Source organism: Notothenia rossii (assembly GCF_949606895.1).
Source record: "Notothenia rossii genome assembly, chromosome: 1".
In the NCBI taxonomy this organism is placed as follows: domain Eukaryota; kingdom Metazoa; phylum Chordata; class Actinopteri; order Perciformes; family Nototheniidae; genus Notothenia; species Notothenia rossii.
The window spans coordinates 68,822,288-68,847,525 of NC_136912.1; the positions used below are offsets into that span (position 1 = coordinate 68,822,288).

General features: G+C 39.3%; 1 protein-coding gene across 2 annotated transcripts in view; it reads left to right on the top strand.

Moving 5' to 3' along the window:
• gmds (GDP-mannose 4,6-dehydratase) overlaps positions 1-25,238 on the top strand; it is a 204,337-nt gene that overhangs the window by 41,271 nt on the left and 137,828 nt on the right. For both annotated transcript variants that reach the window (XM_079680043.1, XM_079680042.1), the window contains exon 4: positions 2,996-3,105. In XM_079680043.1, coding sequence (XP_079536169.1) covers positions 2,996-3,105 — 110 coding nt within the window. The remainder of the gene's footprint in view (positions 1-2,995; positions 3,106-25,238) is intronic.

Sequence of the window (25,238 nt, forward strand, 5' to 3'; positions counted from 1 at the left end):
CAGAGGCTCCTGCAGCATTGCTGGAAGGCTGTTGCTGCTCTCGCTCACAATGAATGGGTTCCTCACCCAATCCAGTCTTTCTGACTTATTTTCAATGTCCAGAAAATAATGGCTGAAATCAGTGCAGATTTTGGAGAGGTGTGCTTGCACCAGTTTGACCACTGGACCCCTGGCAACAGCAGTTGTGGCAAGATGGGCATTGAGTAGTGGGAAACAGCTCACGTCTCCCTCATCACATTTCCTCTCCCATAGTTTGAGCTTTTTTGTGAATCCTTGAACTTTGTCATACAATTACAGGATATGTGACTCCTTGCCCTGAATTGATAGGTTGAGCTCGTTGAGTTTGGTAAACACATCAGCAAGATATGCTAGACGCGCCACCCACTTGTCATCCTCAAGCTGCACAGCAAGAGGATGCAGATGCTCCGTCAAGAACACAAAAACTTCATTGCGAAGTTCATAAAGTCTCAGTAGCGTTTTCCCACGAGACAGCCAGCGCACGTCTGTGTGAAGCAATAGCTGATCGTGCTCTGTGCCGTTCTCATAACAAAGAGTTTCAAACAGCCTGTGATTCAATGGCCGATATTGGATGAAGTTTATCATCTTCACAGCATCATCCATAACAGCACTTAAATCAGGGCTCATCCTCTTGCTAACTAGTGCTTCACGATGAATAATACAATGCATCCATTTAATGTCAGGATTTACCTTTCTTACGTGCCCAAAAAGTCCCTTGACACGCCCCGTCATCGCAGCTGCTCCATCAATACAGATGTGGCTGCAGGTTTTCCACTGCAGATCATGTTCTCTGAAGAAGCTGTCGATAACCTGGAACAATTCTTCCCCTGTTGTCTTTCCTGGCAGCGTTTTGCAAAATAAAATATGCTCGTTTATGTCCGACGCATCTTTGTAACGCACGAAGGACAGGAGCTGCGCTTCTTCACTCACGTCTGTCATTTCATCCAGCTGCAAAGCGAACTGACTGTCCGCAGAAGTAGAAATGAATCCAAATAATATATATGTTTCACTGTACTGCCTTGATTTCAGTTTGGCCTCTTTCTTACGTTTCTCTGCGGGCTCCTCCTGGCCTGAATCCAGAGCAAGCGGACGTTTCAGCCATTTATCCATAGCGCATACCTACCAGTATTTTTCTGGCTGCAGGTAAGCAGCTGTTTTCATTGTGGGATTTTGGCGCGGTTGTGCCACAGACTATTGTCTCCCTAGGGAAACTAATCGCGCACTATCATTTTTGACGGGATTATTATTATTTTTACTTGTCACCTTGGAATTCCACGTACCCCCTGCAGTTCCCTCGCGTACCACCAGGGGTACGCGTACCACCAGGGGTACGCGTACCCCCGGTTGGGAAACACTGCTCTAGGGCAGTGATTCTCAAACTTTTTTCAATAACGTACCCCCTTTGAAAAAGAAATTCAGCCAAGTACCCCATGATCAGTGCAAAAACAATTTGTTAGGGGAAAAAAGGCTATTTAAAGAGGTACAGTACAGCCTTGTACCATCAGTGTCTGATTTATTAAAACAACAACATTGTAACTGAGAAACACTAAAATGCTACATTTCAAATGTTTACAATCCATCACTAAATGTATGGCCAACCAACTTCAACATCATGCAATAACACTAAGATGACATTAGTTGCATTGAACTGATCTTTTTAACAAGTTGTACTTACAATTTAGTGAGAAAAATGGGCTTGAGCTTCACTGAGGATCTTTGTCATTCTAACAGGGAGGCCACTGCAGTTATTACACTTTGTGTTTTGAAATATGTGTAACTCTGTTAATATAAAACTCACACTGCTCAAACTTCGTTACTTTTCCTAAAATTGGTTTAATTATCTTTTTTTTTTTTTTTTCATTAACATAAAATAAATCTCACATACCCCCTGCAGTACTCCAACGTACTCTTAGGGGTCCGCGTACCCCCATTTGAGAACCACTGCTCTAGGGAGTCGAGACTCTTTGTCTGTCTTTCCATACAATCTCCGATAAACACCAAGAGTTGCAGTGTCACAAACACCTTTTAGATATTGTCTGTCACCTCACCTTAGAGAAATTAAATGACTTGTGTTTTGCCGTGATACAAAATACCATTGATCGTCCAAATGCAGATACCGGAAAACAATTTACTTTTTTTTTTGGCACCATCAGATCTGCAAAGCCCTCACCATGAGATAATAAACATCAAATTGTATAGAAGTATAAACACAGGCAGTTTATATGTATATCCAAATGTTAGGACAGTATAGAAATTGGAGCCTGTTACTTTAAGACCTCAGAAAAATATCAATTTCTCTAGGCTGCAGAAAAGCACATGCACACGTCACAGAAAAACTGATCTTTTATGGATATTACAGAAAAAAAGAAATCTCCAAATAACTTAAAGTTACTCTTGTAATGACCCCTCTTTATGTTCCCCTCGACAGGTACAGCACATCAAGCTTTGATAATGTTGCTTTAGTTTACTGTAAGGTTTTGCCTGGTGCTTAAAACACATGCATTCAACACTGATTTCTGATTTAAAAAGTGAAAATACATCATTTGTTTGATAAAATGTACTTTAGCTGGTTCCTGCTTGCTCTGGTGGCTGATAAGTTTGAGCTGTGCTTCCACATGTACTCCTGGGTTGCATATGTGGCTGCAGTGTAATCAACCTCTGCTGCTCTCTACAGGGCACACCACTATCTGGATTGGTTATGTTGCCTTCGTTTGCCGTTATGCTATTCTTGCACAACACCCAATCCCACCTCCTCCACTTTTCAGATTTTCATTTAACGATTTAATTTGGGAACATCATTTGGTTACTTTTTATCTGGTTTATTAAAAATATTTCCAGTTAAATCCTTACTAAAGGGGCGCTATTATGCTTATTGCCTTCTCTGCTTCGTCTTCCTAATCTTGTGGCCACTTGAGATGGGTCATCACAGGAGAACACCAAAATAGTTGAACTTACTGTTTGTCCCTCTCTTTTTTAGACATGAAGTTGCATTATGGCGATCTGACGGACAGCACGTGCCTGGTGAAGATCATCAACCAGGTGAAGCCGTCGGAGATCTACAACCTGGGCGCTCAGAGTCATGTCCAGGTACTGTGATCTTACCAACACATCTCCAGCACTCTCATGGAGCTTGATGTGTTCCTCAGAATGAAGGCCATCATGATTCTGATAGTTTACTCACTTACCTTTGTGGAAACACTTTGCATGGGAAAGGGCTGATGACAGTAACAGTTAACTTCCAGAGTAACACTGGTTCCTGTTTAGTGTCATGAAGCACTTGCACCTGCCACAATAAATAAATGGACCAGATGACTCACTATGTAAAATGAGATGGTGTTAGAGGTTGCTTACTGTTTTAGGTGGTGATCTGGTTTGTGTGATTTGTACTCCATCGCAGTAAGCACAATATGTTTATTTTTGCTATATGTAAGTTTCATTCAGAGCTATTCTATCATCATCAATCAGATCAGGGCCATGCTGACAATTGCATTTTGCACATATGGTATGGGAGTTGCACAAGACATTTTAAAGTGTTTTACAACAAATGTAATTATTTAGAAAGTACCTTTGGATATTCAAAGGTGTTATACTAACAGTGGTAGCTTTGAGCAGCTAGCCCTAAGCAGAGATGAGCAGCGTGCTACAAGGGATCTTTTCATATTTCGGACTTTGATATGTGAAGTTCCCCTTAAATAGAACTCAAAGCAGGATTGGCTGGTATGTCAAGCTGCCTCTTAGTCTTTTAAAGTTTATTTTCATAGCATAAATAACATGAGTTGTAGCCAGTGACTGCAAGATAAGAAATATGATTCCTTGAACTGGAGTTTTACTTTCTCAGCAGTAATTGAAGGTAGTAGTAGTTGATAGTAATGGTCCCATACTTAAATGCTGTTACTTATTGGCAAGAATCTCAACATCTCACAATAGTAAAACAAATGCAATACTATATCGCAATACTCAAGTGAATAGATATTTTTATAAAACCTTATAATACATATTTAAAGCTCTTTTTACCGCTCTTCTTTCACTTTATCTCCTTTTTCTTCTTGACTTATATTTCACTGTAACATCTAGTAAAGATGAAACCTTCTGTATTATAGTATATATATATATATATATATATATATATGTTATTGTCAAGTCAACTTGAAACTTAGTGGTTGCTGGTTCCTCCTCAAATATATTTCGCTGTGAGTTCCAGTGTGTGCATATGGTCAGTACTGACTGAATAAAAAGGCTCTCAGTTCTGGGAATCAAGCAGCTCATGTGTGGGGGACGCTGGAGCTGATGAGACAGGAAGTCATGTGTTCTTGGATAGGTTAGTCTGTGCCACAATGTCGTTTTTGTCTCGAAGCTCTGCGGTGATCCCACGAGATCCCTCAGGCCCGCCCCTTCCTCCTGCCCCTCCACACCGGGGTCTGACACACAGACTCCAGGCAGCACTGATCCTCCTTCACCACAGGGTGGGATACGTAGCCAAGAGTTTAGTTAGGTCATAGGCCATTTTAGGCTATTTGTAATACAAACATGAGACGCTGCTTTTCACTGGTTTCATTTCATCATTATGTGGTGATCATTTTCCCAGGTCGTCCTGCACATCTCTGGGACAGAGTCAAAGCTTTGCTGGATTTCTCGGTTTTAAGGAAAAACATCAAACATTCCCACCTTTCAGTTTCAAATTCCGTTTTTAGTTATTCAATGATCTAAATTATTTTCTATAACTAAATCTTACTTAAAACATTTTTTGGCCCTTTTTAGGCAGGCCAAACAAAACAAATGTTTGACAGAAAGTGGTTGTGGCTGAAATGTAAACTAGTTTATTTGCACATCAAACAGACACATCATGCAGTATGATGATTTTTCATTTGGAGTTGTGTTTGTCTCCACCTGATGTCCAATATTCACCCACTCTCTTTTTCGCTCTGGTTTGGTCCCCACATTTTCCAATGTGAGGACGAACTGCTAGTCCCTCTTTTTAAGCAATTTACACTTAATATCTTCTCCCTGTTGGCTGGACTGAAGTTGAAGACGTGCACATGGACTGTTTCACTCATTTCTAATAAATGTTTTTAGACCAATCAAGAAAAGATTATTTAATATTGAAAATAATTATTATGTTTCAGTCCATGACAGCTCTGAGAAAAAACAAATAAATGTAACTCAGTGTTAGTATAACAAATATTATATGGTGATAAAGATGTTATTTTGGTTATATCTCCAATAGCATCAAAGAGGAAATGTAAAAAAATGACCAAGGGGAAAACAGACAGACAGAAAAAGCAGAGAGTGGGAGAATGAGCGATGACTCCTCTCTCCACATCCTTTTTGGTCAGAGGCCGTGACTCTGCTCCAGCCTCCCACATGGTACATCATCCTCAGGCCACACACACACGCACACGCACACACACTGTGAGTGACAGAACATCTCTGTACCTGTACCAGGCTCTCTGTGTTTATTTGTCTCCACACCAATAAACCGGCTCTGGTAGCGCCTCACCACATGCTGCCCGCCCTGAACAGCTGAGCCGGCTGGATTACTGGCAGAATGCTGTGGAGCAATTTCCAGTCAATTTCCCACCACAGAGGAAAAGATCACTCACAGCAAATACTCGGCACCTCTCTCTTCCTTCCCATCATCCCTCTCCACGCTCCTTCCGTCTTACATAGAATCCCTTCTGAATGATTTGAGTTGTAGTATCGGTTTGAGATAGGGTGTGTGTGGGTGCTTGTTTCCGCTGTAGAGAGTCATCACTGAGAACACAGTGAAGGTTATTTTCTAATGCTGCAGGGGCAGATGTGGACAGGGAATAGTGGACGGACACTGGAGGGGCCGGCAAGGCAGCCAGCTGCAGTATCAAAAGAGCAGCACAAGATCAAAACAGAAGGGATATTATGTCTTTACTTTGTGACCGTAACAGCAGGAGAGTTGATCTTTTTGATCAGCCATCTTTCCCGAAAACAGTATTCCACATGTTATAAGCCACAGGAAAGATGGCCAACATACTTTTTAAAAACACTTTAATTTGAGGGTTTCTGGTCACAAACCAAAATATTGGACAATGTAAGCTTTGATCTGCCTGCCTTTTTAGGTGTTGAGCAAAATAGACAAAACCATCATCTTGTGTCAGGGTGGGTCTATAAAAAAAAGACTTCAAACTATGTATGAATTGGATTTACCGACCAAAAATAAACACTACCATGAATTAATTAATTATGAATCTGACAATGAAGTAACTGGAATATATAGATTCTTCACTCGCGAAATAGTCATGAATCCGGAGATGGGGAAGTGCTCACAGACTGCTCGCAGTAATCTGTTCTGCATCTGAGGGTTCAACACCACCCCATTGTGTTCTCCCACTGAAGCGCTGCACAGGAAAGCCCTGAACATAACCCCTCAACGTTGGTCTCTCTCTGAGAGTTATCCCACCTGCAGCTGTCAGACAAAGACACACGAGGAGACGGGCTAAATTATTAACACACTGGCTCATGAAAGGAAAAGCGAAGGGGGGGGGGGGGGGGATATAAAGAGAGAGACAAGGTGGAAAGAGTTTGAAGAGGTGAGAGCAGCACTGGGTCTACATTACATTTTTGAAGACTTTTGCGATAAAAGTTCACATTGCATTCAGGAGACAGACTTCATTCATCTATATCCTTCATTATCCATATCCGAATTCCTCTTCACAAAGACTTATCTTCCTCCTATCATCTTCTTACAGTTTCTCGCTCTCCGCTACCCTTTGGTCTCTCCCCCATCCAGGTTTGTAGAATCTCCCACGCCAGATACACACACAGGATATAACACGCCTGTTTCCCCACAAAGCTCCGCACTGTTTGCTCGGTGTGTTGATTTGTTTATAGGCTTAAAGCCGCCATTGTGCAGCCTGCCAGCAGTTTACTCTCAAACTACGGCTGTAATACCACTACTTACTACAGTTTGTGTGCATGTTATGCAGTCTTTGTTGGTTATGTGATTCAGTTATTTTGACTCCCTGTGTGTCATCCAGGAGGTTGTGATAGTGGTTGCGGATTAAAGCCACTACTTCCTGTCTTATTAGCACTTTAACTATGGATGACATTTTTTTACACAATACTTGCCACTATGCTCCAAAAAGTACCGGCTTGCGTTACAGTAAAAAGGAGAATTAATTTTTTTACAAATATTTGGGAATTAATTTTTTCAGATAAACAGTAAATGCACCTTTTTTGGGTTGGGATTATTCATGGGAGGCCTTTTTAAAACTCTATAGGATTAAGTTAAACATTTCTCGATTTTGAAATGGACAGAAGCAATAAATCCAAAGACGTTCCTGCTGGGCCAATACTAATGTGTGTAAGATATGCATTGTCAGGAAGCTCAAAACCAGACTTTTCGTTTTAGGTCATAGCAAGTCAACATTGCCATTTAAAATGCCTTAACTTTTGTTTTAGGCTAATAAAAAAAATAAACATTGGCACAAATCCTCAGTTAACTATGGAGGAAAATACTAAACTAAAGAAGGCTTTGAGGTGTGGAAAAAGCTAGGAAATCCCTCTAAAATCGCCATTAAACTATCCCCAAAAAGATGCTATGGCTCAGTGCGCTCCCCTATCTTCGGATCAGGGGAGAGCGAGTTCGAATACCGCTGCTGTCAGTATGTCGTTGTGTCCCTGGGCAAGACACTTCATCCATAATTTGCCCATGTGGGGATTGCCCAAAGTACTGAATGTATGTAAGTTGCTTTGGATAAAAGCATTGAACAAGTGACATCGAGACTATTGTTTTCAGGAACAGTGAAACTCATTTTTAACACCAATTTCCCAGCTTCGTAGTAAAATATCACATTTTCTTAAAAAAACGTTGACACAAAGCTCAAGGAATGTTCATAGCCAAAATTGTAAATGTGAAAGTTCCTTTATTTCACAATTCTTGCGCATTTTATCTTAAAGTAAATAACACCTTTTTTCTCAGTTCTTAATTTTTTTTTTATTAGAAACGATTTATTCACAGGAAGTGAAGGAAGCCCTTGGTGAATGATGAGCGGTCAACTCTCCGTAACAGCCCATTGGCCGGGTTTACTCACTCTCTGATTGGTGTTTATATTATTCCCGTCCAATCAGCCTTCAGTGGCACGCTTGCTGCGGTGTGTGTACCTCACTGGGATAAAGAACCGCATAGAACCACATTTCCAAATTCCTCACTGAAGTGTGTGTTTTTCTGTCTCTTAGGACTCATTAGCTGCACGTGTGCGGTTTTTGTGTGGATAAGGTGCCATGTTTCCCATTGTTTTAAAATTGCCTTTCAGGATCAGAATCCTGGTGTTTCTTTTTTTGGCCAAAGGGAGATGAAGTATAATCTCTGAGGCAAAATTTTCTCATGCATCCCTCCTATTGAATGAGCAGAAACAGGGCCGTGTTGCGTTGGTGGGCTGGTAGTCAGCGGTCAGAACAACTCCCTGAGCAGACCGATCCCTGTTTGGAAAGGTTAGGCCTTCGTAAGAATCAGCCTGCCTGTCCTGGATCCAAAGTGAACTTTAGTTTAAGAATAGCCTCTTTTGGGCCAAGAGAAACAACGTCTGCACTTTCCTCGTTCAGATTCAGGGAATGTTTTGTGGTTGAGCTTTGTGGGTCAGATTCGACGCTGCGCTCATGAGTCAGTTCTTTTTCTGTTTTCCAGCAAAGTTGGGAAAATGCAGTTTGAGAAAGGATGGGGTGGGTTGAGGATTGTTAAGTCAAGACACTGAGTCAATACATAGTATCACAAAGCTAAATATGATTGCATCTATGTCAGTAAACCACATCAAACTCCTGTCTTGTACTGGTGAAATACAGAAGTCAACATTGAACAAAGTGCACATGTATTTTGGCCTTTGGCTCATAGGTGGCAGCAGTGAGCCACTGTTGACTGAAGTCAGTCCAGTCTGGGGAATAAAAAATACTTTTGCATTTATAGGATCAAACTTTATTATAGGGAATTAAGCGGCAATCTAATAATTGAAAATGAATTATCTATTTAAATATATATTGATTAGTGAATCAAAAATGTGTAACAATAAATTAATAAATCTTCGGTTAAACAAAATGCTAAATACTCAGGGTTCAACTTCTCAAATGTGAAGATTTGCTGCTTTTCTGTTTTTAGAAATGTTAAATTTTAATCTAGAAGATGCAGCGTTGTTCAATGAAAACAAATATATAAATATGTTACTAAAAAGGGCTAACCCAGGTATAAAATAATTACATTTACAGAGGTAATAGAATTGATAGTAATCATTATTTTTATCCAAAAATACATTATTTAAAAGAATGCTGTTTACAGCTTCTCAATTCTGAGGAATTGTTTATTTTCTTTGTTCGACAGTAACATTTGTATTTTAGGATTTGGGATTGCTGGTTGGACAAACCAATATATTTAAATAACTTAATCTTGGTGTTCTGTACTGTTCATATATAATCAATCGATATTTTTTCCCCCCAACATTTCTCAACTTCTCAACGATTTGCTATTATAGTCTTTGGAATGACTGACCATGGTTTTGGGTTAATAACTTGAGGTTGCTACATTGAACAACTTCGATTTTTAAAAATATTTTGCAGATAAAAACATTTTCATACTTATTATTTCTTATATGAAAATAAATGTTACAGCCCAATAATAGTATGTCTCTAGTCTATGGTTTAGGCATCTTCTTCACATTCCAGGTTTGGATGAGGCCCTCTGCAGGTCAGTGTGTCACATTACTGCTCCTCTGTGGATGGTTAGAGTGAGGCATTGTTCAGGAGAACGGCTATTTAATCAGGGTTTACTTTCAGCTTTTTTAGTCAAATAAGTCAAATGAAAAATACAGAAAAAAGCTGTTCCAGCCTGATTGTCTTTAACCTGTCCAAGTTCTCCCATTCTTCACTGCTTCTAAAATCTGATTCAAGTGTCTGGTCTGTGCCGGACTTAGTACCAACAGACATCCAGGACATGATCCAACCATACAGCCCAGCCCTGATAACCTCCGTCAGCAGACACCTTAAACTTCTTCCATCGCAGACTAAAGGCTTACATGTTCAGGCTGCATTTAGACCCATGAGAAAAAGGAAAAACAAATGTCTTCCATGTCTTTTTGCTTATTTAAAAGGTTTTATTTACTACCATAGGTTTCTCTATGTTATGCTTGCCTCATGAAAGGCTGACGATTCGGAATAAAAGACCAATTACAATTATTTTGATATTGAATTTGCAATATGATTTACAATACTAAAAGGATTGATCATTTTTTAAAATATCTTTCTGTAGAATACTATTTAGGCCCAATCGTATCTGCAGCATTGCAATACCTGATTCAGAAATATATTTTCACTTTTTTTCGCTTTTTGAAAAATATTGCGCTTATTTCAATAACCGACCAGTCCGTATTGTTGATTTCGATAACATTTTGATTAATTGTAAAACCTTAGTATCATGGTTGAAATAAGGCATTATTTGAAGTCTCTTTCATTCAAAACGTCAACAAAATAAATGAAATGTAAGAGATTGAAACTGGTCAAATTGTGCAGCTGAGGTGACCGTTTTTGTATTTGAGTTATCACTGTTCTCTGTCGCTTTCCCTCCCTCTTACTGCATTTGCACCCTTGTAGTGAGTGACTGACAGTAGCCTGTAGCGTGTCTGACAATATGAGAACTTAACCACAATAAACACACAAAGATGGGATCATGTGCTTAATTGGCTAGGTGTTAGACGGAAAGCCGAGGTGAGAAGACGGTATCCAGGGATTCCACAAAATATTTATCAAACTCATCAATCTTCCTGTTGCTATGTCTTCCAGGGAGACATTTGGCAATAATAATCAGCTTCATAGCTTCATATTTGATGACCTGTAATGATTTATCTGCTGCTCTGCTGGTTCTGTGATCCGTGAACGAGGCATGTCACGGTTTAAGAGATTATTCTTCAGATAGTTCCAAATAATCTACTTTTATGGAGCCGTGCTGCATGGTTATAATTCACAAGGTAATTAGACCTTACCTATAATTAGAGTCTGACTTTTTGTGGTATTTTCTCATTATTTCAGCTATAAATATCTTTAAGTACCTTTGTACAAGATTGCCAAATGCAATGTTTAAACCATGTTTAATAGCAAACACATTTTTTATGAAGTGGAAACCTTTGTGCTAGGAGAACCAGGCAATTTGTTTAAAAGATGTAACTAAAAGCATGTTATGACAGCACTGCAAAACATTTTATTAAGTTGGCTATCACGTGCAGAACATTGGAAAGCAGTGCAATCCATTGACAATATGTATGGTATATGACTCCATTTTCAAGAACAAGTACTGTTCCTTGTTTAGCAGTGCAGCAACAAGTTATCAGGCAGGATGTTTGGAAATCAATATATCTAATGTACAATTAAAAATATAACCATAAATAAGAATCACACTTAACTAAAGACTCTTGTTTATAACTTAACATGTCAAAAACCAATAAACCCCAGTTCCCATAATTTTTAAGCCAAGAAAGGCCATTTATTTGAGCATTTTCTTATTTTGTCAAAATATCCAACGACAAACAATATATAAAATGCCCTGACAAAAATATAAAACAAAAGTCTTCCACTGACTAAATCTCCCAATACCAACATGCTTCCTTGACAGTTATGAGTATGAACATTTCGGGACAGCAATCGAGAACTGGTTCCTAATTGTTTGATTCCCTGGAAATGCAACCTTAATCACATCGAATCGTCTCATAAATACAATTTGACAGTTGACAGCAAGAATTACTGGCTTATCCACGTTGCATCATGTTTTGGTTTGTTTTGGATAGAAGCCATGGCAGAGAGAAATAACGTTAACCGTTAAATATAAGAAATCTACCTTACTCTTGCTGGTTTTCCATAGTAACGCGTTTTACAGTAGCTATCATCCACTGACGATTTTAGTCTGATACTTAACGCAAATTTCTATGCTAAGAACTGGACCATTTCAATTACTCAATTGTATACAATTATTCTTCCATTAACAAAAAAGGCCACAAAATTGTCCTTACATTTGCATCATCATACTGCATATTATTAATTTTACAAATCGATTCAAGCAATTCTTTCTTTGTATTGTCTATTTATATGTTCCCCTTTTTTTGGCATAGCGGTATTTATCAGTTTACTCAGGGACAGTGCAAATAATAGACATTTCTGTAAATGCGTTTGCCAAGATAGATGGAGAGTCTCCCTAAGAACGAATAATATTTAAAATATTTATATTTTAATACATGACAAATCCCAAGTGCAGCTGTTGCTTATATATGACTTGTGGTACCTTTTTAGAATGATAAATAACTCTCACTTTAAGATGTTAGCCCTCACAGATATTTCCCACTCGTACCATTTATTCAAATCGTCATAGTTTCAAACTGTTTGCCACGATATTTCAGTTAGTTTCTTTGATTGACAGATTTCGATATTCTCTACAGTGCTTAATAAAGCGTTGGTTTTGACATTGTGGCCCTCACTGATGGCTTCTCGTGCTTCATGCACATGCTGTGCGCCATATCGTTTGATTTTGCATCAGTACGTTTTGGTTGTACTAAATCTAAATCACACCTGTGATAAAAACACCTCTGTGATCATACCTTTCAGTCCAATTAGTTTACACAAAGCGCATTTGACAGCCTCACTGTCTCAGTTGACACAGAGATTTGGCAGTATGGGTATTTTTCTCCAGTGATGTTTACATAGACATTATATCATGTGTACAAAGGGCTTTTTGTGAGCAGACTCACAGACTATACATACACACGTGCACACAAAGGCTTAGTGTCAAAAGATCCATCGGTTTTCACTTGTTTGTACCAAGTGGTGGATACCAAACTTTATCTAGACTTTGTTATTATTTCAAGATAAAAATCTGTCATAAAATTATTAATTTATATAAATTATAAACTTATTCTGTCATCAATTGAGCTTTATATTACTTCGTATCCCCAAACACTCACAATGGGCTGTGAGACACATTGAAAAGATGCAGCCTCACTCAATCCTCCCATAAGTGACATAAGCTAATTACTCACAGTAAACATTGTTGCTAATCTGTAAACACACGTCCTGACTGCTGCTGCCCACACTGCTGTGTGCTCACACCGTTATAGATACAAAACACGCACGCACACTCACATGCACACGCATATGCACCAGCCCAACAGTTCCCCTGCTAATGGCATGTTTGTGTAATTCAGCCGTTTGTTTGGAGTTTCTCCTCAAAGCGTGGCCTGCAGTCTTGTCCCAATCTAGCGATTGTTTCTAACTGTTTCGAAAATGTTGAACTCAAATTAGGGATAAAAGGCACGGCCCCCCCTGAAAAAACGTGTACCGTAATTGTTATTTCACAATCTGTAAATTACCTTTTTAAAAGTGTCATCATCTAAAGTGGTTCTAATCGTTAAGAGTGCAAGTGGGTGTACTCCATGTTCTCCGCATTACAAACGTGTCTGTTGGGTAATTTGAGGATTGCATTGTATTTACAAAAGCCTTGCTGTAATGAGCCATGAGCTCACTTGTTTGGATCATGGGATAATGATCGGGGGAACACAAACAAAAGGAGTTTGAATCGTGGGACGGGATGAGTTACAACATCAGATTCTAATCTAGATTAATTTAATCGTTTTAATCCTTTGTTGACTTAATAAAGGTGTTATTATACAGTGTGGAATTTATTTTGTATCTGTAGCTTCTTTGTATGTGTAGGCCGCTGCCTTTGCCGTTGTGTTCTTTAATTGAAGCTTTAAATCAGGCTGTCATACCTGTATGAAGGGATGGGCCACTCTCACCTTGTCTGCTGTCAGCCAAACAAACGGCCTTTATTCTCAGAGAGAGAGTGGGATGTTCAGGTACAATAAACAGGGAGCCCAGCTGCTTGAGGAACTATTCAACAGCAATGAGACATATGTACTCTCTTCACATTGCTTTATTTGCACTCCAAGAACGATTGTATCAAGGTCACCTGAGGGCTCTTAGTGCAGTTGAATACATAGTGTTGCATGTTTTACTTTCTAGAAAATGCATACGCAAAAACATATCTTCACTTGAACTCTTCTACTGTTCAATTATAATATAATAACTTTTAAAAGCATTTAATTAGACGTAAACATGATATGTTAGTCATGATAAATACACCACATGACCAAATGTATGTAGACATCAAAATATAAGCCCCGTTTTTTGCCATCCAATGGGCATCTGCTGCTACAACAGCCAAACAAGAAGTCTGATTTTAGTTTTCACACAAGCTTTTAGTAACGTAGCTGCAGGGATTTGCTTCTTTCAGCCCTTTTAACAGTGCAGTCCGCTGCTGTTTGATTGTCATGTTTTCACCCTGGGATGGATGTTAGAGATGGGCAAATTTCCCATGTTTTTTTTCTTGCAAGCCTGCAGATGCAGAGTTAATGGCAAGCATTGATTATATAAAACTATCCATGATATTTGCATTTAAATTGCACTACAACTACTGCAACTACTTTGGTTGACTTTAGGCAACCATGTTTTTTCTGTTCCCATATTATAAAGTGTTATGTTGGATACACTGGAGGAATGTTACCATTTAAGATTTTGACGCTTTAGTTGGAAAGTTACAATAACATCATAAATATCATAATATGCTTTTAAGCATTCAGATGTTCTTATTTGGAACTAATAAGTCACACGAACCGTTAGAGAATGTCCTAACACTAAAAAAGAACTGAAACGTTATCTGAAAGAAATGGGAATCATGAGACAAGCCCATTCTCGCTGTTTTTGACCTTTTTGATTTTGAGTTTGCAATAATGATTCAGAGGGTGAGTCACGAACATGGTCTATTTTCTGATACCTCTCCGGCCAGCGGTTAGATGCTGCCAGTTATACGATTGGCAAATAGAAAAATGTGATCATTAATCAAACTATCAGCACTTGTTTTTTGTTTCTCTCTGCCTCCTTGCCTGGTTGTTTTTCCTCTTATTTTTCTATCTTAGCAATGGGGTGTCGGAATAGAGTGTCTCAGGATCTTTCAAAGATGTCCTTACTCGCCCTGAGGCTGCTGTAGGATTGTAGTTAAGATCATGTTGACTCCTCCCTATTACCATCATTAGCGCAAGTATCAACAGCATTTATGAGAAAAGTCTCCGACAGTGTGAGAAGCTCGTTGCAAAGTGTGATTCATTTGCCACTGCTCTGTTATTTGGGAACTCTGATTCTGTCACTGAGAAAAATGGTTTCCAGTTATCCACGGTACCATCAATCATCGATGGGGTGAGTTAGGTGGACGGAAATGCGAGGAAGACGAGCACAGAGCTGTCAAAAGGCTGCCAACTGTTGACTTAAAGCTTGTAACCTCACGGCCTCCCTGTGCTCATCCTGAAGACAAATTCACATATTTGTTTTTGTTTGAATCAAACCTGGTTTCACCATCATCATACCATAAATCAACCAACGGTGGCGTAATCAATTTAGCATAAAAGAGACTAAACTGAGGTTATCTGTAGGGCTGCAGTTAATCTTTTGATTCTTTTTTCAAATAATTGCAAAATGTATGACCTATACTCCATTATCAAGACTGTTGTTTGTATACCAATGTATGTATAACTATATTTGAATGCCTAAATTTCCCCTTAAATCCCGCAGTTTAAATTTCTCACCTGTAAAATTGCAAATTATTTGATGGTGACAATGTCACTAAGTTACCAAAAACTTTGATAATACATTTCATTCTTAGCATTGGACATTTTACCGACTGTTCTGCATCATTTAATCAAGCAGTTTTCAAAACGTTCAAGATCAGGAATTACATTAGAAAGTTGTAACTTTAGACTGGCATGAAAGAGAAGTCCTTTAAGTTTTCCACGTCAATTGAGCAAACTCAATCTGTTGAGGAAGATTGTTTGATATGGTCAAAGGCTCTGGAAATGCTGCTCAATGGTCCTTGACATATTTTTGGCATTTCTGTATTGGAATTTCTGGTGTGTTTTTTATCATTTCAAATTCAAAGAAGCTTTATTGGCATGCCCATATCAAAAACAAAGTGTGCACGTTGTACAAGGTGGTACTACAGTAACATCATTAAACAATTATGTAAAATATACAACATGTGGTTCAACAGTAAAACATTATTCCTATCTAATCTAATATTGACAAATACTAGCCTTCATTTGTATTTGTTTGGTATTAAGTCTTAATAAAACAATTCATCATTTATTCTTAGTTTATAATATGTCAGAGATTGTGCCCAATACTGCCCATCAAAGGGTCAGGCCAAGTTGTTCAAATAGCTTGTTTTGTGCACAAACAGACCAAATCCTCACTGCTAAGAGTCTGGAACTAATACATTCTTGGCATCGTTGCCTTATGCATGAGTATAGTAATTAATACATTCAACCACATTCCAAATGGATGAATCTACCAACATTTCAGTTTAAGGTGTGTGTTTTGCAAAGTAAATCATGATGCTCAGATAGGGATGAGCAGAATTGTTTTTGGAGTCAACATGCTGGAGGAGTTTCCTTTGTGATGAAACCGTGGCAGCCCCCTCATTTTAGGTTTTTAAATCACTCACTCAAGTGCGCTCTTAGCGGATGGCGCATCCCAGACATGCTTAAGCTGCACTAAGTGACCCTGAGATATGAGTGATATTTGTCCATAAGTGTGTGCGTGCAACCTTTTTGGAGCGCCTCGAGAATATGTGTGATCGGACATCCACGATGATGATGATGAGGAGGGAGGGGGTGGGTGGGGTGATGGGGCGATAAATGCAATCTCAGAGAGAACAGAACACGATTAGTCAGGAGATAATCTCTGCTCTCCTCCGTCGTCTGCGTGCAGTGTGGGCAAACTCCAAAGAAAACACCCGCTGTTTTCTTTACTTCTCTCTGCTTTCCACACACATGCGCTCTAAACGATTACTGAGAGTTAAGCAAGAAGGGACAGGGGGAAGAGTGGGTGTTGTGTTGGTGTGCACTTTTTGTGTGTCTGCGCAACAAAAGTGTGTCTACATCGTGTTCTTTCTCTCTGCTGTAGGTGACCTCGTCACATTTAGGGGGTTTCGGGGTGTAGCAAGAGCATAGCGGCAAAGCTTGAGGGTCCCTTGACGTTCCTAACTGTTCCCTCAAGCATTCCTTCCCCCGAATTATGAACATAATGATGGGGAAAAAAGCCATAGATACACAAACACTGGCCAGGGCAGTATTCACACTTTCCTTTGACCGGCTAGTCATTTTGACAGTGACGACCATTACACACACACACATGCACCTGGGATTTTGATCTTCCCATGCTAAAATCTTTCCTACGTCTCCCCCGCCACTGGTCTGGTAAGATCTGCTGTGGCTCGGTAATCTAAGCTCTGCGTTTATGTACATGTGTGGCCAGCGCAGGCCACCACCACAGCTAAACGTTTACAATAATAGTCTCCAAGTGATGCCTGTTGTAATAAAAGTCAAGCGTCTCGCCCGGTGCAGTGAAACCAATCTGTGTGCTGATCTTATTATAGTCAAATTAAACTGCCTTGCCTCGGGCAGCCAGGCTGTAAACCGTGGAATAAAAACACCCACGTGCTCACCAGAACCTCTACCTTCCACATACACAGGTGTCATACTGTCTGTGTACTCAAATACATGCGTGTGGAGAAAAGTTTCAGACATTTCTTGTGTGTTAACTTTTTAAAAGTCACTTGGCTGTTTTGTGCATTTACATGTATGTACCAAGTGTGTTTGACAGGAGTGATGGGGTTGTTTAGGGCTTGGTTTGTCGGATATTGTTCTATACAGCTGCTGCAAAACTTGATATTGTTCAAATACAAATAGCTAGCAATAAAAAAGGAAAAATACTGTTTAAAACGTTCTTATTAAACTATGATGTTAGCTTTGAGTACCTGAAAGACTGGATGCTCCCAACATATTTTCTTCAGCGTTAGGTTTTGATCCTTAGGCCTTTTAAAGTGATACACTTATTCAATTATACAATAACAGATTGCATTTCAAAGGGCTTCCATCCTTACAGCAAATCTTCTGCCCTTCCTCACCCTCAATTCTAAAAATAACTTGGTATACATTCGATTCCCGAGCCGGCTGAACATTTCAGGCAATGTCCTCCCCTCTGTCTCCCCCTTTCTTCTCTAAGATCTCCAGTAAAGGCTCTCTGGTCCAAAAATACACAAGAAAAAAAAACGACGGAACAGACCTTCAAAATATATTTTTTTCTTTATTAAATCAACATTTGTTTAGAGCAGTTCTAAAGAAAAACAAAACTTTACTTTCTGCCCTTAGAAATATGAAACAGCCATATTATCCTTGATTTGTTTGCATCTGATTATCATTACCAATCGTCATTATCAAGTTATGGCAATTGTTCAATTATTTTTTACCAGACAACTTCTAAAACTAGAGCTCATCACCAATGAATGTTGTCAGAAGTTTAACAAAGTTTCTAATCTTCTTATTCCTTCCTGTTGCATTTAATACATAGTTGTCAGAATAAAATAAACACTTAATAATATAAATTCAACCCCGAGCTACATCTTTTAAAAATTACCAGTCAAAAATTAAATAGATCAAAGTAATTGTTAATTAATTGGTTTTTGTATTTATTTGCATTATATAGATCTTCCTTTGTGTTTTTCGATCCTTGTGTGCTGCTAATGTTTTTTCGAAAAAAACCTTTAAATGTTGTGGCACATTTCTTTGTATTACTGTAGGAGAAACAAGTTAGCACTAATGAATGTATTTATTGTCACTTGTAAACATTATAATTGGATACCTTTTGCAAGTAACAAACCTACAAATAATATATGTAAATTAAATATTTGTAATGTACAGTGTGCCTCCACAGCTGGTCTGGCTTGTTTTTTCTTGTCTCTGGATTGTGTCTGAACTTGCATGGTTTTGGAAGCCGAGGCCTCAGAAGAGCAACCGAGGGAACGTCCTGCAGCCAGACGTGTCTCTGTCACTCTGTGTTGTCAGGTCTGTTCATCCAGTGTGTGCGCACCCTGCTCAGGTTTAAGAGGCACTGAAGCATTACCAGAGTGTCAGTCAGTACCTCACTGCCCCAGGGAGGGACGCAGCAGCGCACACACACTTACACAAAACACACACACACTGTTACACAGAGTCAGTCATGGGTGACTGTACCGTAGCAGGCCTGTTTTCTGGTAAGAAGTGGTTCATCTCTCATTTATTGACTTTGACGTGTGGGTTAAGTAAGAAAATATGACCCATCATAACCACATGTGAAGTCTCAAAGCTACTGTTCCTTATTTCTGCAGATTTATGGATCAGGCTCTCGATGTTACTGTAGTTATAATTTAAAGAGTGCCCTGTGTTAAAGCCTTGTTATTCGCAATTTAATAAGCATGACGCGGATTCCTTCATAGGGTTTCGATTAGCCGTGCTCAAAACGTTTTTGTTTTAGATCCTTTTAGGATTTCACAAAGACTATTTCAACTGCAGTCAGGCAAAAGACGTCAGCTGAGCACTTACCTACAGCAACGTCCTAGGAAAAATAAAACAATGTGTTTGGATGAAGGATTTTCATCCGGGGTATCCCGGAATGATTATAGCTGCGGTGTCATTGGAAAAATTCACATCAAAGTCCTGCAACCAAAATATTTATTGAATATAATCAGAATCTAAATATAATGGCCCATTACAGAAAGATATTATATTCTCGGATTATATTATTATGTTGCAGCTGGTAAAATATGAGCTCATTTAAATTACTTTATGCACTACTGGGCAACTATGTCTTAACTTTTAGAATCTGTTAAATAACTATAGCTTTTAGAAAAAATACAGTTTAACTCTGAGATGTACAGACATAACAAATATTAAGTAGCATAACATGGAAATTAAGTAAAGTAAATGTACTTCTTTACTTTCCACCATGGCCCTTAACTTGAATGTATTGTAAGTAATAACAAAAAAGGCTTCCAACCTAGCTCATACAGCTTTGGGAACTCTGTGCTTTTAAAGATTACATTTATGTTATTTATGCATCCAAAATAATTTTGAAATGTGTATAAAAAAGATATATATACAATTATGTTATAATAATACCAAACTTGGATATGACCAACTGGATAACATACATTTGATCTCTACATTGAGTGATCTCATGTACTAAGTTAGTAACATTTTAAATAATAAAATAACCTTTGTCAATCATCTTTAGTTGCACACAGTAGTGACCTCTGGGTTCTCATAAATGTTGGGTGGACATGAACAAAATCTCAAAATATACTGGAGATGAGGAAATTAAAACTGGCAAAAACAATGGGAGCAGAAAAAAAGAACATCATTAAAAAATAATAGAAGTCAAGGCTCCATCAGTGAAAAAAATACCCTCTGCTTTTTTTTTCTACAAGCATCAACAATCTTGGATTCTCTTTACAACTAAATAATTAGTAGGTTGTTCCACAATGTGGAAGGAAAGTGAAATGTACCATGTAGCCATGCAACAACTTCAAGCCTAAGACAGTGTGGGTTAAATTGGTAGTCCGATACTATCTGTCTGTTTTTTTGTTATTAGACTCTAATTACTGTTCTACATGCGTATTACATTGTGCAACACAAAAACCCTGTTGCTTTCAAGTCACCTGTATAAAGCCTCTCACAAGGTGTGATTGTTTCATGTGCCAAAGACATTTAAAGAATCGAGAACGTGGTAATACCTCCGCTAATGTCCCCATCTGAAAGAGCATGAATTGAAGAGCTGATATCAATAGATACAGTACATACTGACTCTTCCTATGCAACGGGAATGCGGCATTGATTATTTAAACTAGGGCAAACGTTTTCCCGATGCACAGCAGCAGAAAACAATATCAAAACTGTGAGGGAATAATTTCCCCTGCATGTCATCTTTCGCCCTCTGACGCAGATGCCCAACCTTGGGCAGCCGCTATCTCTCTTAAGAAGGGGGCTGCCCTAGCATTTGGTTGTTGTTACCAGTTTATGACCGGGCAACTCTCAGTTAGAGATAGTTATTGTTGTGGGACACCTGGAACACACCCTTCTCGGGGTGTAGATGACCCCGAGCCATAAGCGACAACAACTGTGATTCAGTGTCCCTCAGCTGTTTAGTCTATCAATTGAACAATGTTGATTATTACACTCTGAACTAGTTAAAACCTGGAGCTACAGGAGGGGTCTTCAGAATTGATTGTGGCATCTCAACCGTGTGGTCAACTCGTGGCCCGTAACATGTCTTGTGATTTCTCCGGCCGAAGCTCCAAATAAACCGTCCGTGTTTGCCATCAAAGCTCCAGCTCTCCCTCGTGTCTCTCTTTGAGTCCTGTTTCCAATTGCTTCAGAAGTTTCCCCCACTAAAAACCATCAACTCCAATGAGCCGGTGATTTGCGTAGCAAGGCAGCTGCCAGGGCTGACTTGGCAGAGCACCAGGAGTGTCAATTTGGTATGTTGTTTGCTTACAAGTGTAACCACACTGGGAGATTGTCACACAATAGCAGCTCTCATTTTTCCATCTGTGCGTCTGTTGACACTTGCTGTCAGCTTGAGAGATGATCCGTAGTGGCTACGTGATGGGCAGGTCTCGGCAGAATACCTCGAGCGGCAGTTAAACATGCAATAGATTATTTTCTTTCTTATTGCTTCCCCCAACAAATCGTTGTCTGATGGGGTAAGACACGGCCTAATATCTTGGCTTTGAAACAACCATCTGATTGCATTTTATTTTGTTTTCTATATTTTAAGTCGTATTACTGATGTCAGTCTAGTCCGAGGATCTTTGCGCGAAACGTTCTGCTGCCCCTTGGTTGCCTTCCAAGATGCAGTGACAAAAACCCTTTGAAAACTCATAAAAACAACTACGTCTGTGCCCAGTTTTCCCTCTATCTCGCGCAGACAGGAAGGGTTCTGAATATGTGAATATGCAGATCAAGTGTAAGGTATCAATGCAGGAAGAGATTTCATATGCAAGGCTTTGAATGGGTCTCTGTGATTCCGCGTCGGTATCCGCTCCCACGCGGTAAACGGGTAAGGCGACCCGGGCTGGACGGGTTGTGGTCAGCCTCGCCCGGAGATGGGGGAGGTCAGAGAGGAGAGGGAGCCCTTTCCCTCCGGCTGTTGTGGTGGAGCAGTGGAAGCGAGGCCAGGACAGAGAACTCAGTGAAAAGATCAACAAGTCTGAATGAAGTGAAATTCATTTTACGCCTTTACATTACAGTAGAGTTTACAGGATCATAAACCTTTTATGGTCACTGCAGAGCCACCACTATGGTTGGTAGATGTTTTTACATACAGATTATGTGCAGCCAAAGATAAAAGAAACATAACATATTTTAAAGCATATTTGGAAGCAACCTTCAATAAAAGCTATAACTGGCATGACTGTCAAACATGAAGGGATTAGCTTTAGGCCTAATGTTGTACCCTCAAATAGTATGAAAGTATGTGCCGTGCAAATGATTATTGACTACAGTCTTGTAAGGCGATAACATGACATTCTCCGTTGTATCTTGTTCGCTACTACCACTGGGGGGCACCACATTTGAAAATAAATACCTTCAGCATACATCAGGATCTTTGCAATACCAAGACGTATTTCGTAGCCTGTTTATCAATCTTGTAAATCAACCGTTCCCGAAGGATAGCTTCTCTAAAATGTGTGTACAACGTTTTTGACATGGTGAACGAGCCATTGTCAGACTGTCCACCGAGAGAGAACATTCTAACCTTATCTGAAACTTGAGAGTGTGTTTTAAACTACTCCCTGCTGGTTTGTGTCAGTGTGTCTCTGTGAGTGTGTGTGCATAGTGATATTTTCTGCATCAAACAGCTGGATAGCCAGAGGTTGTGCATGTGGTCGAGCCAGGTTTCTGTTGGATCGTGGGATAGTTGGGGTCAGAAGACTTTCTTCCAACATGTTCTGCCTGTGGGCTGACCGTCATCTGTCCATCAGCCACCAACTTTTCTATCTACATCTAAACGGTCAGATACTAGTCACCTACTGTACAGGGTTCTTACGGTCATTAAAAACCTGGAAAAGTCATGGAAAACAATATTTTTCACAACGTTTTGGAAAAGTCATGGAAATGTAACTAAAGTTGCATCAAATATAATTTATATTTTATCAAATCGCCGAAATAGTAATACTATAATGAGAATAAACACTATCGTATAGTAATGAAACATAAAATGGCATTTAACTGACGAGGTATTTTGCTGGTGAGAGATTTTAGTTGCTTTAGCGTGTAGAAGCTAGTAAGCCTATTTGATTTGTTTTAGATAGGCACAACATGTTTCATAATGCAGACCTTATTTTCCTGTTCCATGTTAAATTAAAACTTTTTCAGTGGTACCGCTGAGTGAGTAATTTTTTTGGTCTTGGAAAATGAGGTAAAGGTCATGGAAAAGTCATTGAAAATCATTGGTGAAAAAGTGTATGAACCCTGACTGTTTTAACATGATGCAGTATATTGCAAAAGAGAATTCTCCCCCTCAGTTTTTTAGGGTTGTCTCTTTCAGGGAATTTTCCTCTTACTTGTTCCTTAGACTTTATCTTTCCGTTGTTGTGGGATAAGTAGTGGAAGATGAAGGAAAGTCACCCTTCAGCCATGTGTGGAAGAGAGAAAGCCTTTCCCTTGATATCCAAAACTTCCAACAGAGCACTTCCCCTTCCCGAAAACCCTTCCCCTCCTCAGGCCTCCTTCAAAGACCGGCCACTCCGCAACGGTGCGACCCGGCATGCCGACCCCTGCTCCGATGTTCCCGCCCTGTTGAGAGAGGCGGGTTGGACTTGAACCCAAGCAATTGTCTTTTGCTAACCTTTCTGTGTGAGTGTGTTGACATGTGTCCACGTGGGTATGTAGAAGTGTGAATCATGATTTTCTGCCAAAAACGAGTTGCTGGTATCTGAGGTCACAGACTGTAATGGCTGAATGGTGATGATCTAAATCCTCACAGAGGGAAACGGTCAATTTTAAAGTGACGAAAGATGAGTCATATTTAGGGCAGTGGCTTTGGAAACGATTTTGTTCTGATGAGTGTTGGTTAATAAAGATGAAAAGCAGGGTTTGTTAAACTTTGGTTTTCGCTTTTATGGAAATATATTATTTTATTTAAAAATGGATCAAAACAAACCAATAATGAAATACCAGAAAACCATTATATTCCAAATAAAAAAATCATGGAGCACATACAATATGATTTTCAGACTCTCCTTGTCCCACAGTAAGCCTGTCTGGGCATGTCATCAACTGCAAAGAAAATAATGAAACAAAATCATAATATATCAGAAAACTGAAAAAACAGCTTCCCCTTTTACATTTTTATTTCTAATATTTACACATTCAGCAGCAATGGGGAATCATACTCATTCATTTCAAATATTTTCTTTGTTCACCTAATGAACCAATTGTTTAATTACCTTCATCACCATTTATTTCACTTTTTGATTTGACCAGAATAAATAACAGTTTACTATTGGTTATATTAATTAAATACACAGCAGGATGCAGTGATTATCAAGTTGGGTGGTCAGTGTCAAAGGCAGTTTGTCTGTTTAGCTGTCAGGAATTGCTCATGCTGTGAATGTTGTCCATATTGTGAAGTCCAGACTCAGTAACTGCGTAGCCTTGTCAGACCAGTTTCTAATCCATCTGCTATGTGGAGCCATTTTAATAGAGATGGATGACCAAGATTAAATTCCCATCAAGGCCCGGGTTCTGTAACACGTACTCCCACTAGGCACGCTGTCATATCTCTTCCCAATAAGGACAGCCTAACATGCCATCATCTGGAGATTGATGACTGGTATTAATGAGGATTAGTGGCTGTGTGTGTGTGTGTGTGTGTGTTTGTTTATGAGTGGGCTAATTTTAGCCTCTGTGCAAGCACTCCTGTAATGTCCGTAAGCCTCTTGCACATTGAGCGACAACATGCACAAACACAGCATGGTTTAGATATTGTAGTGGGGTCACTTGTGAGTGTAATGCACAATATCTGCGTGTGTATATGCACAACTGCTATCAGGGTTGTGATTGATCAGCTCTCCTATTTAAGGCGCATACTTTTGTGTGTTCAAACAAAGCACAGCGCACATGGCTGGCGCTTATATGCAAATATGAGCTGCTGATTTATGTACTTGAATCAAAGCCAGTTTATAAGTAGGTTAACAACACACACTTTAGTTTGTTGTTCACTCCTTCTTTGTCCACCACCTCTTTTAACATGACATCTTAGAGAATTTTAAGATTGCACAGGTACAGTGATTGAGA